The sequence below is a fragment of the Anomaloglossus baeobatrachus genome, chromosome 7 (assembly GCF_048569485.1).
Source record: "Anomaloglossus baeobatrachus isolate aAnoBae1 chromosome 7, aAnoBae1.hap1, whole genome shotgun sequence".
NCBI classification, from domain to species: domain Eukaryota; kingdom Metazoa; phylum Chordata; class Amphibia; order Anura; family Aromobatidae; genus Anomaloglossus; species Anomaloglossus baeobatrachus.
Window position 1 is genome coordinate 283,233,264 of NC_134359.1, and position 24,234 is coordinate 283,257,497.

The 24,234-nt window shown below is 44.8% G+C and overlaps 1 protein-coding gene across 3 annotated transcripts in view; it reads left to right on the forward strand.

Annotated features, from left to right (window-relative positions):
• Positions 1–20,721, forward strand: part of CASKIN1 (CASK interacting protein 1) — a 249,984-nt gene extending 229,263 nt beyond the window's left edge. For all 3 annotated transcript variants that reach the window (XM_075318292.1, XM_075318290.1, XM_075318291.1), the window contains 7 exons: positions 3,162–3,256; positions 12,430–12,540; positions 12,627–12,728; positions 12,883–13,021; positions 13,233–15,266; positions 17,168–17,552; positions 18,484–20,721. In XM_075318292.1, the coding sequence (XP_075174407.1) occupies positions 3,162–3,256; positions 12,430–12,540; positions 12,627–12,728; positions 12,883–13,021; positions 13,233–15,266; positions 17,168–17,552; positions 18,484–18,580 (2,963 nt within the window). In that variant the 3' untranslated portion in view covers positions 18,581–20,721. The remainder of the gene's footprint in view (positions 1–3,161; positions 3,257–12,429; positions 12,541–12,626; positions 12,729–12,882; positions 13,022–13,232; positions 15,267–17,167; positions 17,553–18,483) is intronic.
• The last annotated feature ends 3,513 nt before the right edge of the window (positions 20,722–24,234 follow it).

Genomic DNA, 24,234 nt, shown 5'->3' on the forward strand with positions numbered 1-24,234 from the left:
TGTCTTATATTCTAGGCTCTTCACAGTAGCCCCCTTTTGCTTTGATTACTGCTTTGCACACTCTTGGCATTCTCTTGATGAGCTTCAAGAGGTAGTCACCGGAAATGGTCTTCCAACAGTCTAGAAGGAGTTCCCAGAGATGCTTAGCACTTGTTGGCCTCTTTTGCCTTCACTCTGCGGTCCAGCTCACCCCAAACCATCTCGATTGGGTTCAGGTCTGGTGACTGTGGAGGCCGGATCATCTGGCGTAGCACCTCATCACTCTCCTTCTTAGTCAAATAGCCCTTACACAGCCTGGAGATCTGTTTGGGGTCATTGTCCTGTTGAAAAATAAATGATGGTCCAACTAAACGCAAACCGGATGGAATAGCATGCCGCTGCAAGATGCTGTGGTAGCCATGCTGGTTCAGTATGCCTTCAATTTTGAATAAATCCCCAACAGTGTCACCAGCAAAGCCCCCCCACACCATCACACCTCCTCCTCCATGCTTCACGGTGGGAACCAGGCATGTAGAGTCCATCCGTTCCCCTTTTCTGCGTCGCACAAAGACACGGTGGTTGGATCCAAAGATCTAAAATTTGGACTCATCAGACCAAAACACAGATTTCCACTGGTCTAATGTCCATTCCTTGTGTTCTTTAGCCCAAACAAGTCTCTTCTGCTTGTTGCCTGTCCTTAGCAGTGGTTTCCTAGCAGCAATTTTACCATGAAGGCTGCTGCACAAAGTCTCCTCTTAACAGTTGTTCTAGAGATGTGTCTGCTGCTAGAACTCTGTGTGGCATTGACCTGGTCTCTAATCTGAGCTGCTGTTAACCTGCGCTTTCTGAGGCTGGTGACTCGGATAAACTTATCCTCCGCAGCAGAGGTGACTCTTGGTCTTCCTTTCCTGGGGCGGTCCTCATGTGAGCCAGTTTCTTTGTAGCATTTGATGGTTTTTGCCACTGCACTTGGGGACACTTTCAAAGTTTTCCCAATTTTTCAGACTGACTGACCTTTATTTCTTAAAGTAATGATGGCCACTCGTTTTTCTTTACTTAGCTGTTTTTTTCTTGCCATAATACAAATTATAACAGTCTATTCAGTAGGACTATCAGCTGTGTATCCACCAGACTTCTGCACAACACAACTGATGGTCCCAACCCCATTTATAAGGCATGAAATCCCACTTATTAAACCTGACAGGGCACGCCTGTGAAGTGAAAACCATTTCCGGTGACTACCTCTTGAAGCTCATCAAGAGAATGCCAAGAGTGTGCAAAGCAGTAATCAAACCAAAAGGTGGCCACTGTGAAGAACCTAGAATATAAGACATATTTTCAGTTGTTTCACACTTTTTTATTAAGTATTTCATTCCACATGTGATAATTCATAGTTTTGAGGCCTTCAATGTGAATCTACAATTTTCAGAGTCATAAAAATAAAGAAGCTCTTTGAATGAGAAGGTGTGTCCAAACTATTGGTCTGTACTGTACATGGAGTTAAATGATAGCATTATGAGTCCACCTGGTGAGGTGGATTCTCCAAGCCATAGGTTTGGGTGAGTAGCACGGACCAGAGGTTGGTGCAGTGGAGCAGATCTGGATTGTGAATTAGTGTGAACAAGGACAGGAGGGCAGACTAATAAGTGGCAGCACTTATAAGGCAGAGCCAGGCATGTTGGTACACACAGGAGCAGCAGCAGTAAAGAAAACTGGTATCTTCTAGCAGAGAAGCAGTTAATCACAGGAGTGTAGTCTGGTATCTTCCAGTAGGGCAATAGTTAAAAGTAGCAAGGTAACAGAAATGTAAATGAAGTCTGGTATCTTTCAGCAAAGCAATGGTTAGAAGCAGCATGGTAAAAGAGATATAAACGCACTCTAATATCTTCCAGTAGTACCATAGTTAATAGTAGCATTGGAACAGAGATATAAATGCAATATGGTCTCTTCCTTTATAGCACTTGTTAATAGCAGCAATGTACCAGAGCTGTTAATGCAGTCTGGATCCTTTCAGTAGGGCAGTGATTAATAGCAATGATATAACAGAGAATTAAATACAGTCTTGTATCTTCCAGCAAGGCAATGGTAAATAGCAGCAGTATGATTATGTATAGTCAAACTGTAGATTTGCTTTAAGATATGCAGTACATTGAGGGGAGTGGCCAGGTGTGAACAGTTGTAAAAAGCTAGTATATTAGTGTGGACAACTGGGCGGAGATGGCAGATATATCTGGTCCGGATGCAGAATAGGGAGTCAGAAGAAGCCGAGTAGATGACAGACATCTGGCTGGAGTTCAGACAAGAAAACTAGTAGCAAATTCCTGATAAACTTGACGCAACTGTGAACAATACTACTTAATACCAAAGCACCTAGCCTCTGCCAATGCCAGCTGTAAAAGGACTCGGGTGACGATATCGGAACATTTCGTATTGTTACCTTAAAAAAAATAAAAGGCATGGACTACTGCAGTCACCACTAGAGGGCGCTCATAAGCTTACTGAACTCTATAATAAATCTGTGATCAGTGAGCTCCCTCTAGTGGTCACTGCAGGTAAGCATAATTTTCACATTTTGCTCGATCTCTGTGCAGGGGATTTGGAGCAGTGTATCAGAAAAAATGTATTAACATATGAAAAAAATGACATAATGATAAAGGGTGGAGATTCACTTCAAGGATAGATACTCTAACTGCATTCATACAACTAATACTGCATTACAATAGCAGATTTAACCATTTATTAACTGCGCTTTGGGTCTAATCTGATGGACATCAGCAGATTCCTAATATTTACTAACAATATCTCGGTCTATATAGCATTCTGCCTTGCCCTGTACTCCCGTGTGACCTGTATGTAGTCAATCCTCCCTGTAGATGCATGTCTCCGCTCTGATCTATTACCCTGCATTGCTTTGTGATATTATAGCCATTATTAACCTGTTCCTGCCCTGTGGCCCCATGAATGGCGGCTCCTCGGTGCTGACCGTACTGTGTGTAACCCTCCTCTCCGCATTATAATCATCTTTCTCCTTAGATAATCTTCAATCTCATAAAAAAAAAGGCTTTCGTTGTTAATTATCCTGCAATTCTTTGCCGCCCTCAGCTGGGATTAGAGGCGGCGGATTTCGTGATTGTCTTACGTGCCTGAAAATCTGAAACCGATTTATTTCATTTACTTTGAAGGATCCGCACGACCCCAGAGTGTCGCAAGCTGTCCTTACATCGAGCAGTCCTTTGGAGACCACCCCAAAAAAATGGAAGCAATGACGGAAGGAAAGGTAGGCAGCAGTGACGGGGTTAACAAGCTATTTTAAGTGTGTAGGGTTACCGCATTTTACGGATTATAAAACGCACTTCTCCTCACAAAAATTTGGGAGGAAAATGAGGGGTGCGTCTTATAATACGAATGTAGCTTACCGGAGGTTGTGGAGAGGGGTTGCAGGATCCCGGGGCAATGCTGTGGGTTCTGAGCTGCTCTGTGCTGCGGGTAGGCGGAGAGCTGCTCTGTGCTGCGGCCAGGCGGTGAGCTGCTCTGTGCTGCGGGTAGGCGGTGAACTGTTCTGTGCTGTGGGTAGGCGGAGAGCTGCTCTGTGCTGCGGGTAGGCGGAGAGCTGCTCTGTGCTGCGGGTAGGCGGTGAGCTTCTCTGTGCTGCGGGCGGGCAGTGCGCTGCACTGTGCTGCGGGTAGGCGGTGCACTGCTCTGTGCTGCGGGTAGGCGGAGAGCTGCTCTGTGCTGCGGGCGGCCAGTGCGCTGCTCTGTGCTACGGGTAGGCGGAGAGCTGCTCTGTGCTGCGGGTAGGCGGTGAGCTGCTCTGTGCTACGGGTAGGCGGTGAGCTGCTCTGTGCTGCGGGTAGGCAGTGAGCTGCTCTGTGCTGTGGGTAAGCAGTGAGCTGCTCTGTGCTGCGGGTAGGCAGTGAGCTGCTCTGTGCTGCGGGTAGGCGGTGCGCTGCTCTGTGCTGCGGGCGGGCAGTGAGCTGCTCTGTTCTGAGGGTGGTGCACTGCTCTATGCTGTGGGTGGTGCTCTGCTCTGTGCTGCGGGCGGGTGGTGCTCTGCTCTGTGCAGTGCTCTTCTCTGTGATGCGGGCGGTGCTCTGCTCTGTGCTGTGGGCGGGCGGTGCTTTGCTCTGTGCTGCGGTCGGGCGGTGCTCTGCTCTGTGCTGCGGTCGGGCGGTGCTCTGCTCTGTGCTCTGTGTGGGCGGTGCTGTGCTGTGGGTGGTGCTTTGCTCTGTGCTGCGGGCAGGCGGTGCTCTGCTCTGCTGCGGGCGGGTGGTGCTCTGCTCTGTGCGGTGCTCTGCTCTGTGTTGCGGGCCGTGCTCTGCTCTGTGCTGCGGGTGGTGCTCTGCTCTGTGCTGCGGGCGGGCGGTGCTCTGCTGTGTGCTGCGGGCGGGCGGTGCTCTGCTCTGTGCTCTGTGAGGGCGGTGCTCTCCTCTGTGCAGCGGGCGGGCGGTGCTCTGCTCTGTGCTGTGGGCAGGCGGTTCTCTGCGCTGCGAGCTGTGGTAAGGTAGAGGCCATCCTGTAGATGTGCTTCAAACTTTGGCTCCCGGGGTTGGCGCATGCGCAGATGAGATCTCAGCTTGCCACTGAGCACCACCATTGCCGTTCCCCCTCCCCCACCCCGGTAACACACCACCAGATTATCAGATGGACTGCATTTTTTTTCCTGTAAATTTGGGGTGCGTTTTATAATCTGGTGCATCTAATAAAACGAAAAATACCGACACACTGCGGCGTTTCGAGGAAAGCATACTTTAAAAAACACCAAGAACCAAGCCATATGGATGACTACTAGTCAAAAAGGCGGGTCCCTGGTGGTTTATCCCCACCCACTGCCAATGACTGACAGGTCTCTCCCTGCACGAGTGTAACAGGTAACACCCTCTTCAGGCCGCCCCTGTAATGTATATAATAATGATATATTAGTTATATCTTTTCCTCATAGGCTTATTGATTAGTACAATTCATTATTGTATTTTTGCCTTTTTTTATTATTCTTATTTTAATTTGCCCCTTTTTTAAAATCTCTTTTTTTGCTTCTTTGCTATGTTCATCATTGTGGATGAGGTTTGTGGTTGCCAGATGTTTTCTGCTGCTTCATCAATTGTGACTTTTCAGAATTTTTGCAAAAAGGAATTTTATTCTCCCCACCTCTGGATTAATTTTATGTACCCTTGAAATTTTGGTGCAAATTTTGTGATATTTTAGCGGAACGTGTGACTTTTTTTTCTGTTAAAAATTCGGGTTAAGGACAAAATTATGGAGTTTTTTTTTATATCACGTAATATTCATGAATTTGGAGTAAAAAATATCAACGAATATCACAAGACAAAAAAGGAAACGCTCCAAAAATGATGAATCTGGGCCCGTAGTGTCCCGCTCCAGATGCCCTGCTCATGATCGCCCCCTATGTGTGTAGCGCTATACTGTAGATCTACTATAGATCTCCATTTCACCCATGGGAGTCTCCTTGTAAGAGGTTTCACCTTGACCGAGGTTATTCTTATCCTCAATCAATATATGCATTGATCTCGCAGGCCTGAGTAATGTCTGTGTGTAAGAGAAGCCGTCTGCCCCCCCTTCTCCCTAGACACGTCTGTACTTATTCAGACTACGGTGACGGTAGTAAGCCTGTATTATACTCCAGAGCTGCATTCATTATACTGTAGTCATCACTGGAAACAATCAGCAGGTATGACAGGTACACCCGAAAAAGCTTAGATGTGCTTCCACTAGGGAAAACCTTTAGTATCTTAGATGACTGTGCAGATAAGGATTGGGCATATCACTTATAGTGGCCATACACAGTTGATTAAAGTTGGCCATACGAGGGTGGATGAGGTCTTAGATGACTGTGCAGATAAGGATTGGGCATATCTCTTTTATAGTGGCCATACACAGTTGATTAAAGTTGGCCATACGAGGGTGGATGAGGTCTTAGATGACTGTGCAGATAAGGATTGGGCATATCTCTTTTATAGTGGCCATACACAGTTGATTAAAGTTGGCCATACGAGGGTGGATGAGGTCTTAGATGACTGTGCAGGTAAGGATTGGGTATATCACTTATAGTGGCCATACACAGTTGATTCAAGTTGGCCATACAAGGGTGAAGGAGGGAGGACCAGCCGGCCATCTATGTGTATGGCTGAACATCAGATATTGCGGAGGATGAAAGAAATGATCGGGCTGCTGGATTCAACATGCCCCATCATTCTGTTCTGATGGAAGCCAAGCTGCCACCAGACATGTCTGTCAGCGGCTTATTTCCCTCGTCCCAGTTAGAACACATGCACGCTCAACTAAGCCAAGCGTGCATGTGTATGAGGGGGTTCAGTTTTAACAACACTTTTATTTGATAATTCCGTCCTTGATTTTCATGTCCGCCCCTGGCCTCTTTTTTGGGGGGATATAGACACAATGGGGCGTTATCAGTAATAACCGCAGAAGAAAATATTCCTTTATATGCAACAAGTTTAATTTATGAAAATGGTCCAGAAGGAAACAAAAGCCATTTTTGTTGCCCGTAGCAACCAATCAGAGCTCCGCTTTCATTTCATAAACTGCTCTGGTAAAATTAAAGCTGCACTGTGATTGGTTGCTATTGGAAACAAAGACAGTTTTGATATACAGTAGGTACGGAAAGTATTCAGACCCCCTTTCAATTTTTCACTCTTTGTTTCATCGCAGCCATTTGGTCAATTCAAAAAAGTTCATTTTTTCTCAGTAATGTACACTCTGCCCCATCCCCCATCTTGACAGAAAAAAACGGAAATGTAGAAATTTTGGCAAATTTATTAAACAAGAGAAACTGAAATATCACATGGTCATAAGTATTCAGACCCTTTGCTCAGACACTCATATGTAAGTCGAATGCTGTCCATCTCCTTGTGATCCTCCTTGAGATGGTTCTGCTCCTTCATTGGAGTCCAGCTGTGTGTAATTACACTGATAGGACGTGATTTGGAAAGGCGCACACCTGTCTATATAAGACCTCACAGCTCACACTGCATGTCACACCAAATGAGAATCATGAGGTCAAAGGAACTGCCCAAGGAGCTCAGAGACAGAATTGCGGCAAGGCACAGATCTGGCCAAGGTTACAAAAGAATTTCTGCAGTACTCAAGGTTCCTAAGAGCACAGTGGCCTCCATAATCCTTAACTGGAAGACGTTTGGGGCCACCAGAACTCCTCCTAGACCTGGCCATCCAGCCAAACTGAGCAATCGTGGGATAAGAGCCTTGGTGAGAGAGGTAAAGAAGAACCCCAAGATCACTGTGGCTGAGCTCCAGAGATGCAGTAGGGAGATGGGAGAAAGTTCCTCAAAGTCAACTGCACCAGTGGGGCCTTTATGGGAGAGTGGCCCAATGGAAGCCTCTCTTCAGTGCAAGACATATGAAAGCTGCATAGAGTTTGCAGAAAAACACGAAGGACTCCCAGACTATGAGAAATAAGATTCTCTGGTCTGATGAGATGAAGATAGAACTTTTTGGTGATAATTCTAAGCGGTATGTGTGGAGAAAACCAGGCACTGCTCATCACCTGCCGAATACAATCCCCACAGTGAAACATGGTGGTGGCAGCATCATGCTATGAGGGTGTTTTTCAGCTGCAGGGTCAGGACGACTGGTTGCAACTGAAGGAAAGATGAATGTGGCCAAGTACAGAGATATCCTAGAAGAAAACCTCCTCCAGAGTGCTCTGGACCTCAGACTTGGCCGAAGGGTCACCTTGCAACAAGACAATGACCCTAAGCACACAGCTAAAATAGGGAGTGGCTTCAGAACAACTCTGTGACCATTCTTGACCGGCCCAGCCAGAGAATTTAACCCCACGCTTTACAGTTATTCGCCAAAAAATCTGCTTACATTAAAGTCAATGGAGCTGGGAGCTACAGGTCATTAATAGGAGCTGTGATTGGTTGCTATAGGCAACGAAGGACATTCTTAGTATAAGAAGCTTATGTGTGAGGTAATATGATATCGGTGGAGAGATGGATAGAGAGAGAGACAGGCAGAGACAAACTAAGACAGAGAAAGACACAGAGACAGAGAGAGATGGATAGAGAGAGACAGACAGAGAGACAAAAAGAGAGAGACGGACAGAGACAGACAGAGAGAGAAAGAGAGGGAGACTGGGAGAGAGACAGACAGAGAGACACGTAGTCCCCATCCCGGGCATCGCTGGGCACTACAGCTAATCACAAATAAAAACATATTTAGCAAAACTATCTAAAAGAAAATCTGTTTTTGTCTCCCATAGCAACCAATCACAGCGCAGCTTTCATTTTTCCACAGCAGTTTATGAAATGAAAGTTGAGCTCTGATTGGTTGTTATGGGTAACAAAGATGACTGTTTCTTTTAGACAGTAAATGAGGTCTATTACTTACGAATAAGTCTTTCTTTTTTGCAGTCCCTTTCTTTTCTGTCCTGCCTCCGGCCTGAACATACCTATCCCAAGGAAACTCACAACAGCCGAAATAATAATGATACGACAGTACGCCCCAATTGAGGTGCATATAACCATGAACAGCAGCGAACGGCCCTGCGGGAGATCGCCCAGTTCCTTTTTTGCTAAGCATCTACATAAAGGAGCGGTGGAGTCCGACTGAACACAGCGCCACACTTCACTGATCAAGATAAATGCTCCAAATCTGCCGTAAATGCCGCGTGGACAGATGATTGATCTATAGAGCGAGAGCGAGATTCGTCCTAATCCTCCGCATTTCTAGGCTGAAGCCGGAGTTAACATGGTGGAATATAATATATTACATGGCCGACATCCGGAGTGATTCGTCATTATCATACCTCTATCACGGGCATTACAAGCATTTTGTAAAGGACATTTGTATCCCCAGTGATCAGTGCCAGATACGCAATTGTCTTAGGCCGCTTTCACTTTGCGTTATTACCTACATTCACTGGTCCTGTCGGAGCTTCTGTCCAAACCCCCCGCAAAACTGGTTTCAGACGCATGCGCCGACGGGGCCATTTACTATCATGGGGTTTTTTATTACACCCCCTGTAATGGTGGGATATGGGGGAGGTGTATCTTGCTGTACAGATTCCTATTTTAAGCTTGGTTCACTGTTATTTGTACTGCATCTGTGTACATTTCTATTGTTTGTAAGTAATCACATCTATAGTGCAAGGTCCGTCCCTGGGTGTGGGGGGAGGTGGGCCTAGAGACCACCTACTGTAACCTCTCTGCTTACCTGGGAGATTTGTCAGTCTGTTGGAGAGCTTCAAGAATGAAGCAGAAAGATTGATCCTCTGGTAGAAGCTGAGACTTCTCAGAGAGAGACCTCGACATTTATCGCTTACTGGACTATATTTGTGTTCCTGGATTAATTTTACCCTCTGTTTTGTGGATTATCTTATGGACCGTTTTGATTTGCTTGGAATAAATGGTCTTTGGATTGTACCGCCATCTCTCGCTCTGTTGATTGTGTGATATGGGAGAAGGACCCTGTGACACCCCCTGGCTTTAAATCTTAGTCTTCTGCCCCCTGTCTTATACTCACCCTCCGGTATCATCAACTGTTCCCAGCACCGCTCCGTTATGTCTCTGGCACTTTCTGATATGCCGGCAGCATCAGTGCTTCATGGAGAGCGTCAGAGGTCACAACTCACTACAAGTCTATCCTGAATGCTGCTTTAAATCTTAGTCCTCTGCCCCTAATCTTATACTCCCCCTCCAGTATCTTCATCTATTTCCAGCGCCGCTCCGGTCAGTCTCCAGCACATCATGACCTGCCAAGAGCACCAGTGTTTCATTGAGAGTGCCGGAGGTCACAAGTCAATACAAGTCTATGAGAGCCTCGTTCTGTCCTCATTCTGGCTCTCATAGACTTATATTGAGCGCTTGTGACGTAACTTCTCACTTCCGGACAGTCAGAAGTTACAGTCTCAAGATGGCACTGCATTACCGGAGCGGCACCGAAAAAAGGTGAAAACACCGGAGGGTGAGTATAAGACCTGGGGTAGGGGACATTGGAACAAAACAAAAACGCTGGAGTGATACTTTAAATGATTTTATAATTTGACAGATCAGATGCAGCGATAATTATGGTAATATGTCTTATTTATTTACTTATTTATTTATTTACTTATTTATTTATTTACTTATTTACTTATTTATTTTCTTATGTATTCAATTTGCTTAATTTTGAATGCTGAGAAAGAGAAATGATTTAAACTTTTATATATTTTTTTATATTTTAAAAAAACATTTTTTAAATATTATTCAACTTATTTTTTAGTTCACTAGGGATCTTAAATCTTCAATCATTTGATCACTTGTACTATATATGCAGCAATACTTCAGTAGAAATCTCCTAGAAGTCCTTCCTGTGTGAGTACAAAGATGGCAGTAACGGGGGCTTCAGTAGGTTCCGAGCTGCTTTCACAGCCCATCTACAGTATGCTTTTGGGGACACCATGTGATCGCTTTAGTCAAATTCTGACAATACAGATTGATAGTGGCATTTAATGGGTTATTCCCATCTCCAAGATTATATCCTAATATGTAGTAAGTGCAAAAATAATATTAGCAAATACCTCCAATTAGAAATGTACTATCGTTCTTCTGAATCACCTTATCGCTTACCTCATGTGCAGGGCATTACAGGACCTTAGTTATCACCACTAGCATCTAACTAACTGTCACTATATGCGTGGTCATAACCATGGATACCTAAGGTTCTGCAATGCCCTGCACATGAGGTTAGAGGCATAGCGAATCAGAAGAACTATATTACATTTCTAATTGGAGGTATTTGCATATAGTGAGAGTTATTTAGTTGATAGTGGTCATAATCACGGATACCTAAGGTCCTGCAATGCCCTGCACTTGAGGTAAAAGGCATAGCGAATTAGAAGAACTATGTTACATTTCTAATTGGAGCTATTTGCTTATAGTGACAGTTAGTTAGTTGCTAGTGGTCATAATCATGGATACCTAAGGTTCTGCAATGCCCTGCACATGAAGTAAGAGGCATAGCAAATCAAAAGAACAATATTACATTTTAAAATGGAGGTTTTTGCATATAGTGACAGTTATTTAGTTGCTAGTGGTCATAATCATGGATATCTAAGTTCCTCCAATGCCCTGAACATAAAGTAAAAGGCATAGCGAATCAGAAGAACAATATTTCATTTCTAAATGGAGGTATTTGCATATAGTGACAGTTAGTTAGTTGCTAGTGGTCATAATCATGGATACCTAAGGTTCTGCAATGCCCTGCACATGAGGTAAGAGGCATAGCGAATCAGAAGAACTATATTACCATTCTAATTGGAGGTATTTGCATATAGTGTCATTTAGTTAGTTGCTAGTGGTCATAATCATGGATACCTAAGGTTCTGCAATGCCCTGCACAAGACGTAAGAGGCATAGTGAATCAAAAGAACAATATTACATTTCTAAATGGAGGTATTTGCATATAGCGACAGTTAGTTGCTAGTGGTCATAATCATGGATACCTAAGGTCCTGCAATGCCCTGCACATGAAGTAAGAGGCATAGCGAATCAAAAGAACAATATTACATTTCTAAATGGCGGTATTTGCATATAGTGACAGTTAGTTGCTGGTGGTCATAATCATGGATACCTAAGGTCCTGCAATGCCCTGCACTTGAGGTAAAAGACTTAGCAAATCAGGAGAATTATACTACTTGCTAGTTATTAGGATAGGATCTTGGAGATGGGAATAACCCTTTAAGTGTTTAAACAGCAGCAATTGGAGCTAGCTCGGTTGCTGCTGTTATAGACTGGTATAACACAGCTGGCATCCACCTGAGCCAGCTGCATAGACCCCCTGCAAACAAATGATGTATATTTACATTATATGGTCACAAAAAGTTCAATATATGAGGAAACTTTAAAGAAGCAGAGGCAATTACAGAAATCCTAGCAGCTTTACAAATGGGCTCCATTACTAATAGCATACGCACTACTTCATTACAGTTGATGTTGATTCCTTTATATTCTCTAATATATCTGTATAGGGGAGATGTTGATTCCTTTATATTCTCTAATATATCTGTATAGGGGAGATGTTGATTCCTTTATATTCTCTAATATATCTGTATAGGGGAGATGTTGATTCCTTTATATTCTCTAATATATCTGAATAGGGGAGATGTTGATTCCTTTATATTCTCTAATATATCTGAATAGGGGAGATGTTGATTCCTTTATATTCTCTAATATATCTGTATAGGGGAGATGTGTTTCTCCTGACTTGGTAAAAATGTAAAATCTAATTTCCTGCAGCCACCACCAGGGGGAGCTCACTGCATATGGAGGTGTAAATCCAGTACTGATCTCATTGGGAGCTGTAAGCAGTGAGCTCCTCCTAGTGGTGGCTGTGGGAATCCATTATAAAAGCAAACAATGAACGTCGTCCTCGTGAGATTATACTTTCCTTATAAAATTCTCCTTATACCCACAGAGCGCAGAAGCCGTCTTCCAGTGGTTGTGCAAGTTTCAGCTGCAGTTGTATGCTCCCAACTTTATCAATTCTGGATATGACATCCCGACCATCAGCCGGATGACCCCGGAGGTGAGAAGAGAGGACACCGTGGTTGGTCGCTAACTTCGGGGCTAAGTATGAGTCAGAACGTTTATCAAATTCTGCTCTCTTCCCAGGATCTCACAGCCATTGGAGTCACAAAACCCGGGCACCGGAAAAAGATCTTCTCCGAAATCAACAGCCTTAACATTGGAGAATGGCTTCCCGATTACAAACCAGTGAGTTCACTGAGTACAAGTCCATCTTCTGTGCTGGCCACATGCTCATTCTGCTGGCCCAAGTCACTCGAGACCTCCTTAAGTAACGGGGGGATGTCTTCACAGGCCAATCCATTTAATTCTTCTTTCTGCTCTTATTTTCTATCCTATTTAGGCAAATCTGTCCCTTTGGCTATCAATGATTGGACTTGGCCAGTACTACAAGGTCCTGGTGGAAAATGGTTATGAGAACATTGATTTTATCACCGATATCACCTGGGAAGATCTACAAGAAATTGGAATCACCAAGCTGGGTAATGCCATTGGCCAGTCCTAAAAGTTAAGGGTTCAATGGCTACAATCTTCCCATACACCCCTAAGAATATCCTAAGATTGTGTCCTATATGCTGTTTTGTCTTCCATTGTAAATTTTGTAGTCTACGACCTTGAGTTACTCTCTTTAGTCTTCAATTTTGGAACATCAAACCATCCTCTATTTTTAACTTTTTTTTCTTTTAATTTAAGGTCACCAAAAAAAGTTGATGTTGGCAGTAAAGAAACTAGCCGAGATCCAGAGGTCTGAGTATGGTAAGTTTGATTCAGGCAGTATGAGAAGAAGACCACCGCAGAAGAACCTGGATTCAATGTCTATCGACTCGCCTCCGCCTGACAGTGCGGAGTGTCAATCTCCGAAAATGAAGACTTTCCAAGACAGCGAGCTAAGTGACGAGTTGCAAGCAGCCATGACTAGTGACACTCCAGATGGCTCCGAAAAGCAAATTAATCATGCGCCGCACCACAGGGAAGGTTCTTACAGAGGACCCTCCGGAGCAAGGCTTCACCATGAAGGCAGCCTGAGTGGCAGAGCGAGGCACATCAGCAGTTCCCAAGAACTCTTAGGGGATGGAAGCAAAGGGCCAAGCACGGCCATGTCTAAGAGCCAAGAATACTTGACGGAAGAAGTGAAGAGAGAGGACCTGCCCCGAGAATCCAGACCTCTCAAGCAAGGACATTCAATAAAAAGGGCCAGTGTCCCACCAGTTCCAGGGAAACCTCGACAGACTTTCCCTCCTCCAGGAGGACAGAGCTATACCCCACCCCAAACTCCAACTAAGGGAACCCCATCATCACCACAAACAGTTAATACCCCACAAGCTACTGCCAAAGTGAAGCCAACACCTCAGCTTCTTCCACCTTCTGACCGACCCATGTCTCCCCGCTCCATGCCTCAGTCTCCCACCCATAGAGGTTTTGCTTATGTTCTTCCACAGCCTATCGAGGGAGAAGGAGCCCCTACGCACTTACCACAGGCTGTGCCTGTGTTGCCAGTGTCAGTTCCAGTCCTATGCCTTCCACCGGCCGGTAGCGAGGGAGAAGAGGATGACGAAGATGGTCCAGAAGGAGAGAGAGGAGACCATGGACGTCCTAAGAAGCGAGCACATAGTCTGAATCGATATGCAGCTTCTGATGGAGAGAAAGAAGAGCTGTTGGTGATTGATGGTGGTCCGTATGGTACGGGACAGAGGCGAGTGGGTAGGAGCCACTCTGTAAGGTCACAATCTGGCGTTGACAAGAATGTGAATCGTAGTCAGTCCTTTGCAGTACGTCCCAGGAAAAAAGGACCTCCACCTCCACCACCTAAGCGTTCCAGCTCTGCCATTTCTGGGACCAACCTTGGGGATGGCTTATCTGCTGAGGATGCTGGTGGAGAGGGCTATAGGGAACAGCGGAGAGCTAGTGATTTTGGTGGCATAGTGGACACTGGAAGTGCCGGCAGTGTAAAGAGCATTGCAGCTATGCTAGAACTTTCATCGATTGGTGGGGGACCAAGGGCACTGACGGGACAAAGACCAAGGGGATCTGATGGGTATTGCTCTCACTTCCTGCCACATCCTGGCAGTCCTGAACTTCACCGACTTCCAGGGACTGTGGCAGGTGTCAAGCACCGTGAAGCTATTGGGCTAGATGGGGAGGTAGTTAACCGTCGGAGAACCATAAGTGGACCAGTAACTGGGTTGGTGTCTGCAGCAAGAAGAGAACGCCAAGAGGCCTCAAGGCCTCCTGACTCTCCCCGCAGTCCTTCTGACGGAATCCCTTTTGCAGAAGAGCGCAAGCAAACTGTTAAACACCGTCCACGGCCATCAAGGACAGAGCAGGTGGGCTCTCCAACAGCAGAACCAGTCAAACATGCCGACTTGGCCTCTGTTGAGTCCAGTGTGACACTTAAGCGGAGGGTGAAGGCCAGGCAGGGCCATCATCCTGGAGATGTGAAGTTCCTCCTGACAGAATCGGACACAGTCAAGCGCAGGCCGAAGCCCCGAGACAAGGACGGCGGAGGGGCAGAGACTTTGGTTGTGTATCAGAATGGAATGGGCACTGTAAAACGCCGCCCTGTTTCGGAGATGAGCGTGGGTGTGGCAGGACGACGGGACAGCTCAGAACTCATAGTGCAGACTCTAGAGCGCAGCATTAAACCACCCGTATCACCAAAGCCCACCATTATTCAGCCTTCTGGGAAGACTCCTTCCACTCCCACAAAGAAGACGGGCCCTGGAGGAGGTAAAAACACAGCAATTATACAAATGGTTTTCTTAAACGTTTAGTGGGAGGGGGGGTCTCATAGGTTTGGAATAGCAAATCCTATTGATATGCCTTCACTTACCGAGAGTAGAATACCCCTATAAAATCCATTCTTCAACACCTATTTGTCTTTGTTTAATCTGCTGAGATTGCCAATTCTGTGCTGAATGATTTCTTAATATATCTTAAAAACAGTCAGAGCTTTGTTTTTTTTTAATATACAGAGCTCCAAAACCTCTTCATAGACACTGATACAATTCTGCCTGACTGTAGCCACCACTAGAGGGAGCTAAAGAGTGCAGACTGTTTCTACATTGACCTCCACAATAACACTGTATGCAGAAATCTCCAGAGCTCCCTCTAGTGGTGTCTATCCACGTTCTCTTTTATCTGTCCATACAGAAGATTTAAAGTTCTGTATCAGGAAAAAAAGAGCCTTGACCTCCTATAAAGACATATTATTCAATGCAGAATTTTAGATATGTGGAAAGCTGTGTAATAAGGTCACGGACTTTAAAATTCAGCCTCTTATTATTTTACCAGTCATTGAGCTTCTATTCAAACTCATGAAAATATTCACTTTGTTGCTCTCGCTGCCACATTGGCTTTTTCTGTAGCTTTAAATTTGCCTTAAGGTCGGCTTCAGACGTCCGTGTTTAATCAGGTACAAACCACATGCATGGGTATGGTCACACGTGTGTCATACTTGTGTCACGCGTGTGACATCTGTGTTTGCATATGTGTGACATCAATGTGATACGTACCAAAGAAAACACGTGTCTTTGAAATAAAAATAATTTTCACTGCACCTGGGACCTGGAAGCAGGAGCATCGCAGGGGACAGCACTGGGGACAACATTGGTGAGTATCCAGCAAGCAGTGTGTGTCCAGTGATCTCCAGAAGGTCATCGGTGTTACCAATGAACGCTGATAACCTCCTGATGGCACGGGTGTCATGACGGTGACTTCACGGGATCATCTGAGTTCATTGGGAACTCGGATTACCTCCTGGACGTCACACTGTTTGCTGGATACTCACCTGTCCCCGGCAATGCTGTCCCCGGCGATACTCCTATTCATTGAGCATAATTAGCAGGGGTCGGAAGCAAGTGACAGCAGAGCCGAAGATACAGGTGAATATAGAAAATCTTTTTATTTTAAAGACACGTGTTTTCTCCGGTACCTGTCACACTGATGTCACACGGATCACATTAGTGTGTGGTCCATGTGACACCCGTGCTGCCGGAGAAAAAACGGACATGTCTCCGTGTGTGCGTGCGGGGCCACGAGGGGTCACACGGTCCATGTGAAAACACGGACGTGTGGGTAACTCCAGAGAATAACATGGGTACATGTGGCATCCCTGTTAAAAACGGATGCCACACGTACCTGAAACACGGACGTCTCAAACCGGCCTTAGTGTCATGAATATTACACTTATATATAAAGTGTAGTTTTCACTTGGAGGATGTTATTCCGCTCAGGCCGATGAGAGAATAAAAACAGGATTATTTCACATGGGTGATCTGAGAAGTCCAGGTATGGAGAACCGAAAGGGGAGGGGGGGGGGTCATTAACCACATCCTCGTGATTACAATGGTTCCCATTTGTTTTCTCGAATCGGTCCATGGACATGTAAAGTATTCACCTCTTTAGCTCCCCTTAGTGGCGGAAATGATCACAAGGGTCAGGTATAATGGATAGGATGGAATTGGAAACTACAATATAAAGAGACTTCTCCATGCACATCCAAAGCGGGCTCCTCCACAATTTAGCTTTGGATGTGACTGCAGAACTCAATATTGGTTAACAATAGACTTGAAATGCATAATTTATCTTGGAAAAATCCTTTAACATTTATATATTTGTCTGTATTTCAGAAGTAAAGAAGGTAATGGGAACTCCTCCACCTGTCTCCCCCAAACCTACTCCTCCCCCAACAGCTCCCAAACCCGCCAAACCCCATGCGATCATTCAATCCTCTAGTGCAAGCTCAACTCCGGCCCCGTCTCCTGTCAAGCAACCAAACAACATCAAACCTTCCAGCACTCCCCCGTCTCTGTGTTCCAGCCCTGCTAAGCCCCTGACTCCGGGTCACCCCCTACAGGTTCCCGTCAAACCCCCCAGATTGTCCATCACCAGCTCTTCCATAGAAGGAGGGGGCAGTGAAGCCGCACAGCAGAAGTTGGAGGAGACCAGCGCTTCACTGGCGGCGGCTCTACAAGCCGTGGAGGAGAAGATCAAGCAGGAGGACACGCAGAAAGAGTGAGTTGGGGTCTACTGCCATGACGTGCCCATATTACCCTCTGTAATACTAATCAATTACTATGGGCGTAAGTATAATAGCTGCAGGGGTTGCAATCATACCTGGAGCCTGAAAAGTCCTTTCGGCCCATATGAAAAGACCAAAAAAGAATTCCAATAATTGGGGCCCATGAGCGTCAAGTTACGCCACTGCCAAATACCCTCATGCTGCGCACATAACTCCCCCTAGGATCAACACAGTGCGGCACAAAATACCTCCCTTGAGGCGCCATACATTGACACCCCAACAAAGTAATAGTTGCCCCCTTTGTGCACAGTAAAAATTCCCCCTTTTTTGTAGCCTTCAAAGTCATAAGATCATAGAACCCGATTTACTATTACGTGGGCCTTGTTCTTTTTGCCAATTTTTTGTGAGGTTGTTTTTTTTTTTTTTACCTATTTCTCCTTTTTTTACCTGTTTTCCTTTTTTCATTTTTTTTTTTTGTGGACAGTGTTTTGGGTTTCAAGCGGTTTTCGGCCAATTCATCCATTGCAATTTTTTGAAAAATCGCATAATTTTTCAGCAAAGTTACTCCATTAAGTTTTACGCCAATTTTAAGCGGAACATGCAACGATTTACGCAAGAAAAAAAAAAGGTTAAAGACAAATTTAAAGACCTTTTTTGATTTTGCGTAAAATTCATGACCCGCATGCGCTATTTGGAAGAATTTGGCACAGAAAAATTTGACGAATACTACCAGACAAAAAAGTGTGAAAAGTCGTCAGGGCCTAAGAAGGGCTCTGTCCAAGATTAGAAAAACATGGCTGCTACTAGTTTACACTGTTTAGCGCCATTTTTGTTTTGCCCCCAAATCCGTGAAAATTTTAGGACACATTTATGGTTATCTGATCTCGTGGTTTTTATTTTTTTTATTTTAATTTTCTCCACCAGATCATCCCGGGAGGAGAAGAGTACAGTCAGTATCCTGGATGATATAGGCAGCATGTTTGACGACCTTGCAGACCAGCTGGACGCCATGTTGGAATGAAGCTACAGTGCTGGCAAGGTCATACTGACTGCTCCCTGCCTCCGCTTCCCTTGCTGGGTCCTGTACAGACCACCTGCCTCCTCCTAGGGCCCTTCCGATCTCTGTCGCCTGGTCTCAGAACAGGTCTAACCTTAGCACAAGCAAGAAAATGCCGAATACCTCAGGATTGTGCTCAGTCTTAAAGGGGCAGTTTGGAGGAGGAGGAGGAGGAGGCCGAGGTCAACTGGGAGGCGGCAACGGCTATGGCTTTGGCATCAAGAAAAGTTCCAGAATGCATTGCAGCACAGAGCCCTGGACTCAGAGGACTACGTTGTGTTGTCAGCAATGAGGGCTCATATTGCGCGGCGGAGCAGCGCACATCCTACCCGGACGTCAGACCCATAATCTTTCCCGTTTTTGTATTTCTTGTTTTCGTCTCGTTAAGATTGCGGTTACCATTCAGTGTGAGAAATGGATATAGACGTCTTCTCCCCTCCCCATCGTTGATGGTTGTCGGGAGGAAATATAGCACCCTCTGCTGACGATATTAAAGGAGTCCCCCAAAAGAATATGCCGAGGCATAAACCCAGTCAACAAGGTCATGACTCGGACTCTCATCATCTAAAGAGCAGCCCAATTGGCAATGTTGCCGTTACCCAACCGTCAGCTGGCGGAGCATCTTGCTCCCCCGCTAACCATTCATTACCCCGCCACCATCCGTGCAAATCACCCACTGAGCTTAATAGCGGTGCATGCAAACCACCCCCACCCGCCACAAAAATCAACCTTTCTCAATTGTCTTCTGCCTCCTGGTGGCCAGGAGAGGTATAACATCCACGGCATATTGCCCCCCTAAACTTTAACCCAAATATCTCAGATGGAAAAGACTTCCTGGGGGAATAACTTGGGGTCACAAGATATATTTTTACACCCATATATATCTATATCCTATTTTACCAAATGCTAATTAGCCCCCCTGATAATTAAAAAAAATAACGTCCGTTATATAGAAAATATTTTACAAAATCTATATATATATATATATATATGAAAAGAAATTCTAAGTGTTTTTTGGGATTCAGGGGGGCCGGGAATACGACGGATCCTGCAGTAACAGAACAACCACAGCGACACTTCCACTTTATACCAATATGATGGAAAAAGCCCAAATTTCTGAAATCCCTTCCGTGAACCTGCCAGTAACTTATAAGAAAGCACAGAATTTATATTTCAGGAGAGGAGGTTCATGGAAAGGGGCAAGGAGTTAAAATCCTGGCATCTATATTTTTGGAAAAAAAAAAAAATGTTCACATCCGATACCTGGAAATATACAGAATCCACGGAATTCCCCCGCCCCCCAATCCTAATATCCGAAATTACTGTATGAGAAAAAAAAAATAGCACAAACCTTGGACACCTGCTTAGTTATTATTTTTTTATACTTTTGCATATATTTTTTCCATTATTTATGTGTATATAGAGATTTTTTTTTATTATTATTTGTTGGTTCGTGCCTTGTTTTCCATTTTATATTGCGACATTGGCAGATATTATACTTTAGGTACTTGGATTTGGAAGAATTGCCCTTCTTTGGGTTTATAGAATCACATTTTGGGACCATGGAGGTTGGGACCGAAGAAATTCACCTTCAATTTTAGGCCTAAATGGGGAGATATGATTCTGTTGCCTATGGCAACCAGTCAGAATTCAGCATCGTAGTGGGTAGAGGGTCTGGCAGAAACGTACCCCTATGACTAGAGAGAACCTGATTTGGGCCTACGAGAGTAAAAATCACCTCAAAATTTAGGCCTAAATGTGATTTTATATAGAAAACATGGTTCTGTTGCCTATGGCAACCAATCAGAATTCAGCTTTCACTTTTTAAACTGCGTCGCTGTTGGTAGCCGGTACAGGGTCTAGCAGAAATGTACTCCATTGAGTAGAGAGAACCTGATTTGGGAGTACGAGTAAAAATCACCTCAAAATTTAGGCCTAAATGTGATTTTACATAAAAACATTGTCCCGTGACCTATGGCAACCAATAAAACTTCAGCTTTCAGTTTCTAAACTGCGTCGCTGTTGGTAGTGGGTACAGAGGCTAGCAGAAATATACCCCTATGAGTATAACGAACCTGATTGGGGAGTACGAAAGTAAAAATCACCCCCAAATTTAGGCCTAAATATGATTTTGCATAAAAAAATGGTCCTGTTGCCTATGGCAACCAATAAAACTTCAGCTTTCACTTTCTAAACTGCGTCGCTGTTGGTAGCGGGTACAGGGTTTGGCAGAAATGTACTCCTATGAGTAGAGGGAACCAAAATCACCTCAAAATTTAGGCCTAAATGTGATTTTATACAGAAAACATGGTCCTGTTGCCTATGGCAACCAGTGAGAATTCAGCTTTCATTTTCTAAACTGCGTCGTCGTGGGTATATATTATATACTGGGTGCCGAGTGTGGCAGACATTTACCCCTATGGTTTGAAAGGACAAAAGTTCGGGACTGGAAAAAAAAAAATAAATAAACTCAAAATTTAGGCCTCAATATGGTCCCGTTGCCTATGGCAACCAATCAGCTTTCATGTTCTAAACTGGAAAAATGTAACACGGTGTCTGATTGGCTACCATGGGCAAAAAAATGGCACCCAAATAACAAGCGCTGGTACAGATCTAGCGCTGCCATCACGCCACTCGCTGCCAACCACTGCCTTGTACCACTCAGTCTGTGCCATAGTATGCGGGGAGGGAAGCGTACATGTGATATGTGACTGATATGATGTATATGTTCAACAGGGGTCCATGTTAATTTTAACTTATTTTTATTTAATTTTTTTTGCCGCAGACGTAATACAATAACCCCTTCACTTCTGGAAACAAGATAATTATATAAAAATAATAATAATAATAATAATAAAATTTAAAGGAAATATTCAAATCCATAAAGTGTTAAAAGAAAGGTATTTATTAAGAAGGCAGCAAGAAAATCTTATTCACGAAAGGTATACATGATGGATTCATATATGACATATATAAATATATATATATAGTATATATATATATATTTTTATGACTAAGTTATGGAACAGATCTGTACTGTATCCCCGTCCTGTGACAGCTATGCATCTTGGTGCTTTCCCTACAGTGCTGTGCTTTTACGGTTAATGACTATTGCATTTTATTTGTGATCTGTGACGCCGTATCGATACGTCTGAGAAAATAAAACATTTTTTTGGTAATTTTTTTTATATTTATTTTTTAATTAATTTTATTATGCGTGTGAATTTATATTGTATTTTATGCACCTGCACACAAATCATACATAGCAAAACTCAGATGTACTGTGCCTTATTCAAAGTAAGTGCCCACTGAGTAGCGTAGGTACCGGAGGGAAGGGGTGTGTGGTAAGAGTCACCCCCCATTTACGCGCTTCGCACTTACAGGGGTCCACCCAGTGATCACCACCCTAAACTGTATCGGCATGAGGAAATCGGTCAGCAGATTTTTGCTACCTCGTCCTAGAGCAATATAATGTAGAGAAAGAGATTCTGAATCCAACGATGTATTACTTAGATTACTGGGTGCAGCCATTCTGACACAATCTGAGCTTTTAGATTTAGCAAAACAGCAGAGCTGAGAGAGCTGCTCCCGCCCACCCCAGGCTCTCTATAGACATTGTACATTGACAGTGAGATGCCAATCAGGGGAGGGAGTAAGCTGTACTGCCTGCACCAGACAACCTGGTGATAAAGCCTCTAGTTTAAGTAAACAGCAACACACAGCCTGATAAGAGAAGCATAGTTGAGTTTTGTTTTTTAACCCCTACAGCATGCTGTTCTCAGATTACATAGCAAAAACCTGCTGACCGATTCATGTGGTAGTGCAGGGAGATATTGTTTCATCCGGTCTAACTGCGATCTCGTAAGGATCCAGGCTTAGGTGACTATAGATGTTTTTTTTTAATACAGGGGGTGGCTACTAGGGTTGTTATACTCTGTGCGTGTGTGTTTTTTTTTGGGGGGGGGGCGCAGCTGGGAGCCATAATACAGTGCGTGGGGGCTACTGCTACTTGGGGGCCATAATATAGTGTATGGGGACTAGTGGGGGCCATAATATAGTGGGTGGCGACGACTAGTGGGGGCCATAATATAGTGGGTGGCGACTAGTGGGGGCCATAATACAGTATGCGGGGGGCTAATGTGAGCCATCATGCAATGTGGGGGGGCTACTGGGAACCTTCATACACAGTAGGGGGAAACTAGGAACCATCATTCAGTGTTGGGAGGCTACTAGAGTTCACCATACAGTATGGGGGGGGGGGGCTACAGGGGATATCATATAGTATGGGGGCCATCATACAGTTGGACTATCATACAATGTGTGAGTGCAACTAGGGCCATCATACACTGTGGGAGGCTACTGGGGGCCATTATACAATTTGTGGCTGCAATCATACAATGTGTGGGGGCTACTGCGAGCTACACTGTATTGGGGCTACTGGGGGCCATCATGCATTTCGGGGGTACCATGATACAGTGTGGGAGGCTACTGGGGACATTAATTCATTTTGGAGGGGCTATCCTGCATTATGAGAAGTTAGTGGGGGTCATCATACAGTGTGTGGGGGCCATCAACCAATGTAGGGGTGCTACTGAGGGCCATTATGCCTTGTGGGGGCCATTATGCCTTGTGGGGGCCATTATGCCTTGTGGGACTAATGTGCTTCCCATCATACTGTGTGTAGGAAGCTGTGGGCACAGCAGGATGTGTATAATGGGGACTATATATGGGGGACTCAGGAGACATTATTAAATTTTAAGTGGGCGCTTAAGATACATTATTGTTATAGGGGCACTCAGGGTATTGTGACCGCCAAATCAGCACAGTTTGGGGCATCATTACTTCTAGGGGACAACATATGGACACTGTTTTTTAGGCCACTTCCACAGAGCATTCATATTTTCTAGGACCAATTAGAGGGCACACAGGCGGCCTTTTATGATATAACGGGCACAGCGGTGGGTGTTATTATGTGGAGCAATTAGAGGATCAGTAACAGGGACACATACAGCAGCAGCGGCTCAGTATTGGGGTATCAGCAGGATGAGGAGTTTATGCAGATCGGGAATAGACGATGATGGCGCCGGAAATGTAAAAAGAAAAATGTGTCATTGTTGTAAGCTACAGGTGAGTCCTCACTGGAAGAAGTTATGACGGTCTGGGCCGGATGGAAAAGATAGGAAGGTGAACGCCTCCATCAGAAAGAACATCAGCCGACAGTCACTATGTGTAACTGCGCAGTAATCACTTGTGTGTTCTGTAGGACCGATATCTATCACTGTACGGTCACTATATAGGCATTATATAGGGGAAATATCAGTGTTAAAGGAATTGTTCATGACTTTAACATTGATGGTTTATCCTTATCTGATCGTTTGGGGTGTGACACCCAGCACCCCATGCCGATCGGCTGTTCTCGGTGTCAGCGGTGGTCATAACTGGACATTTACAGAACCGCACAGCTCTGACTACCAAATAGTGGTCGCAGCCAGGTACCCCTATATCTATGATTAGGAGGCACCACTGCTGGTGTAAACTACCTGGTCAGGGTCCCACTCACATGTTTTGCCCCCCTCCCTGAACTGAACCCCTAGCTACGCCTCTGTGTAAACTGTTTA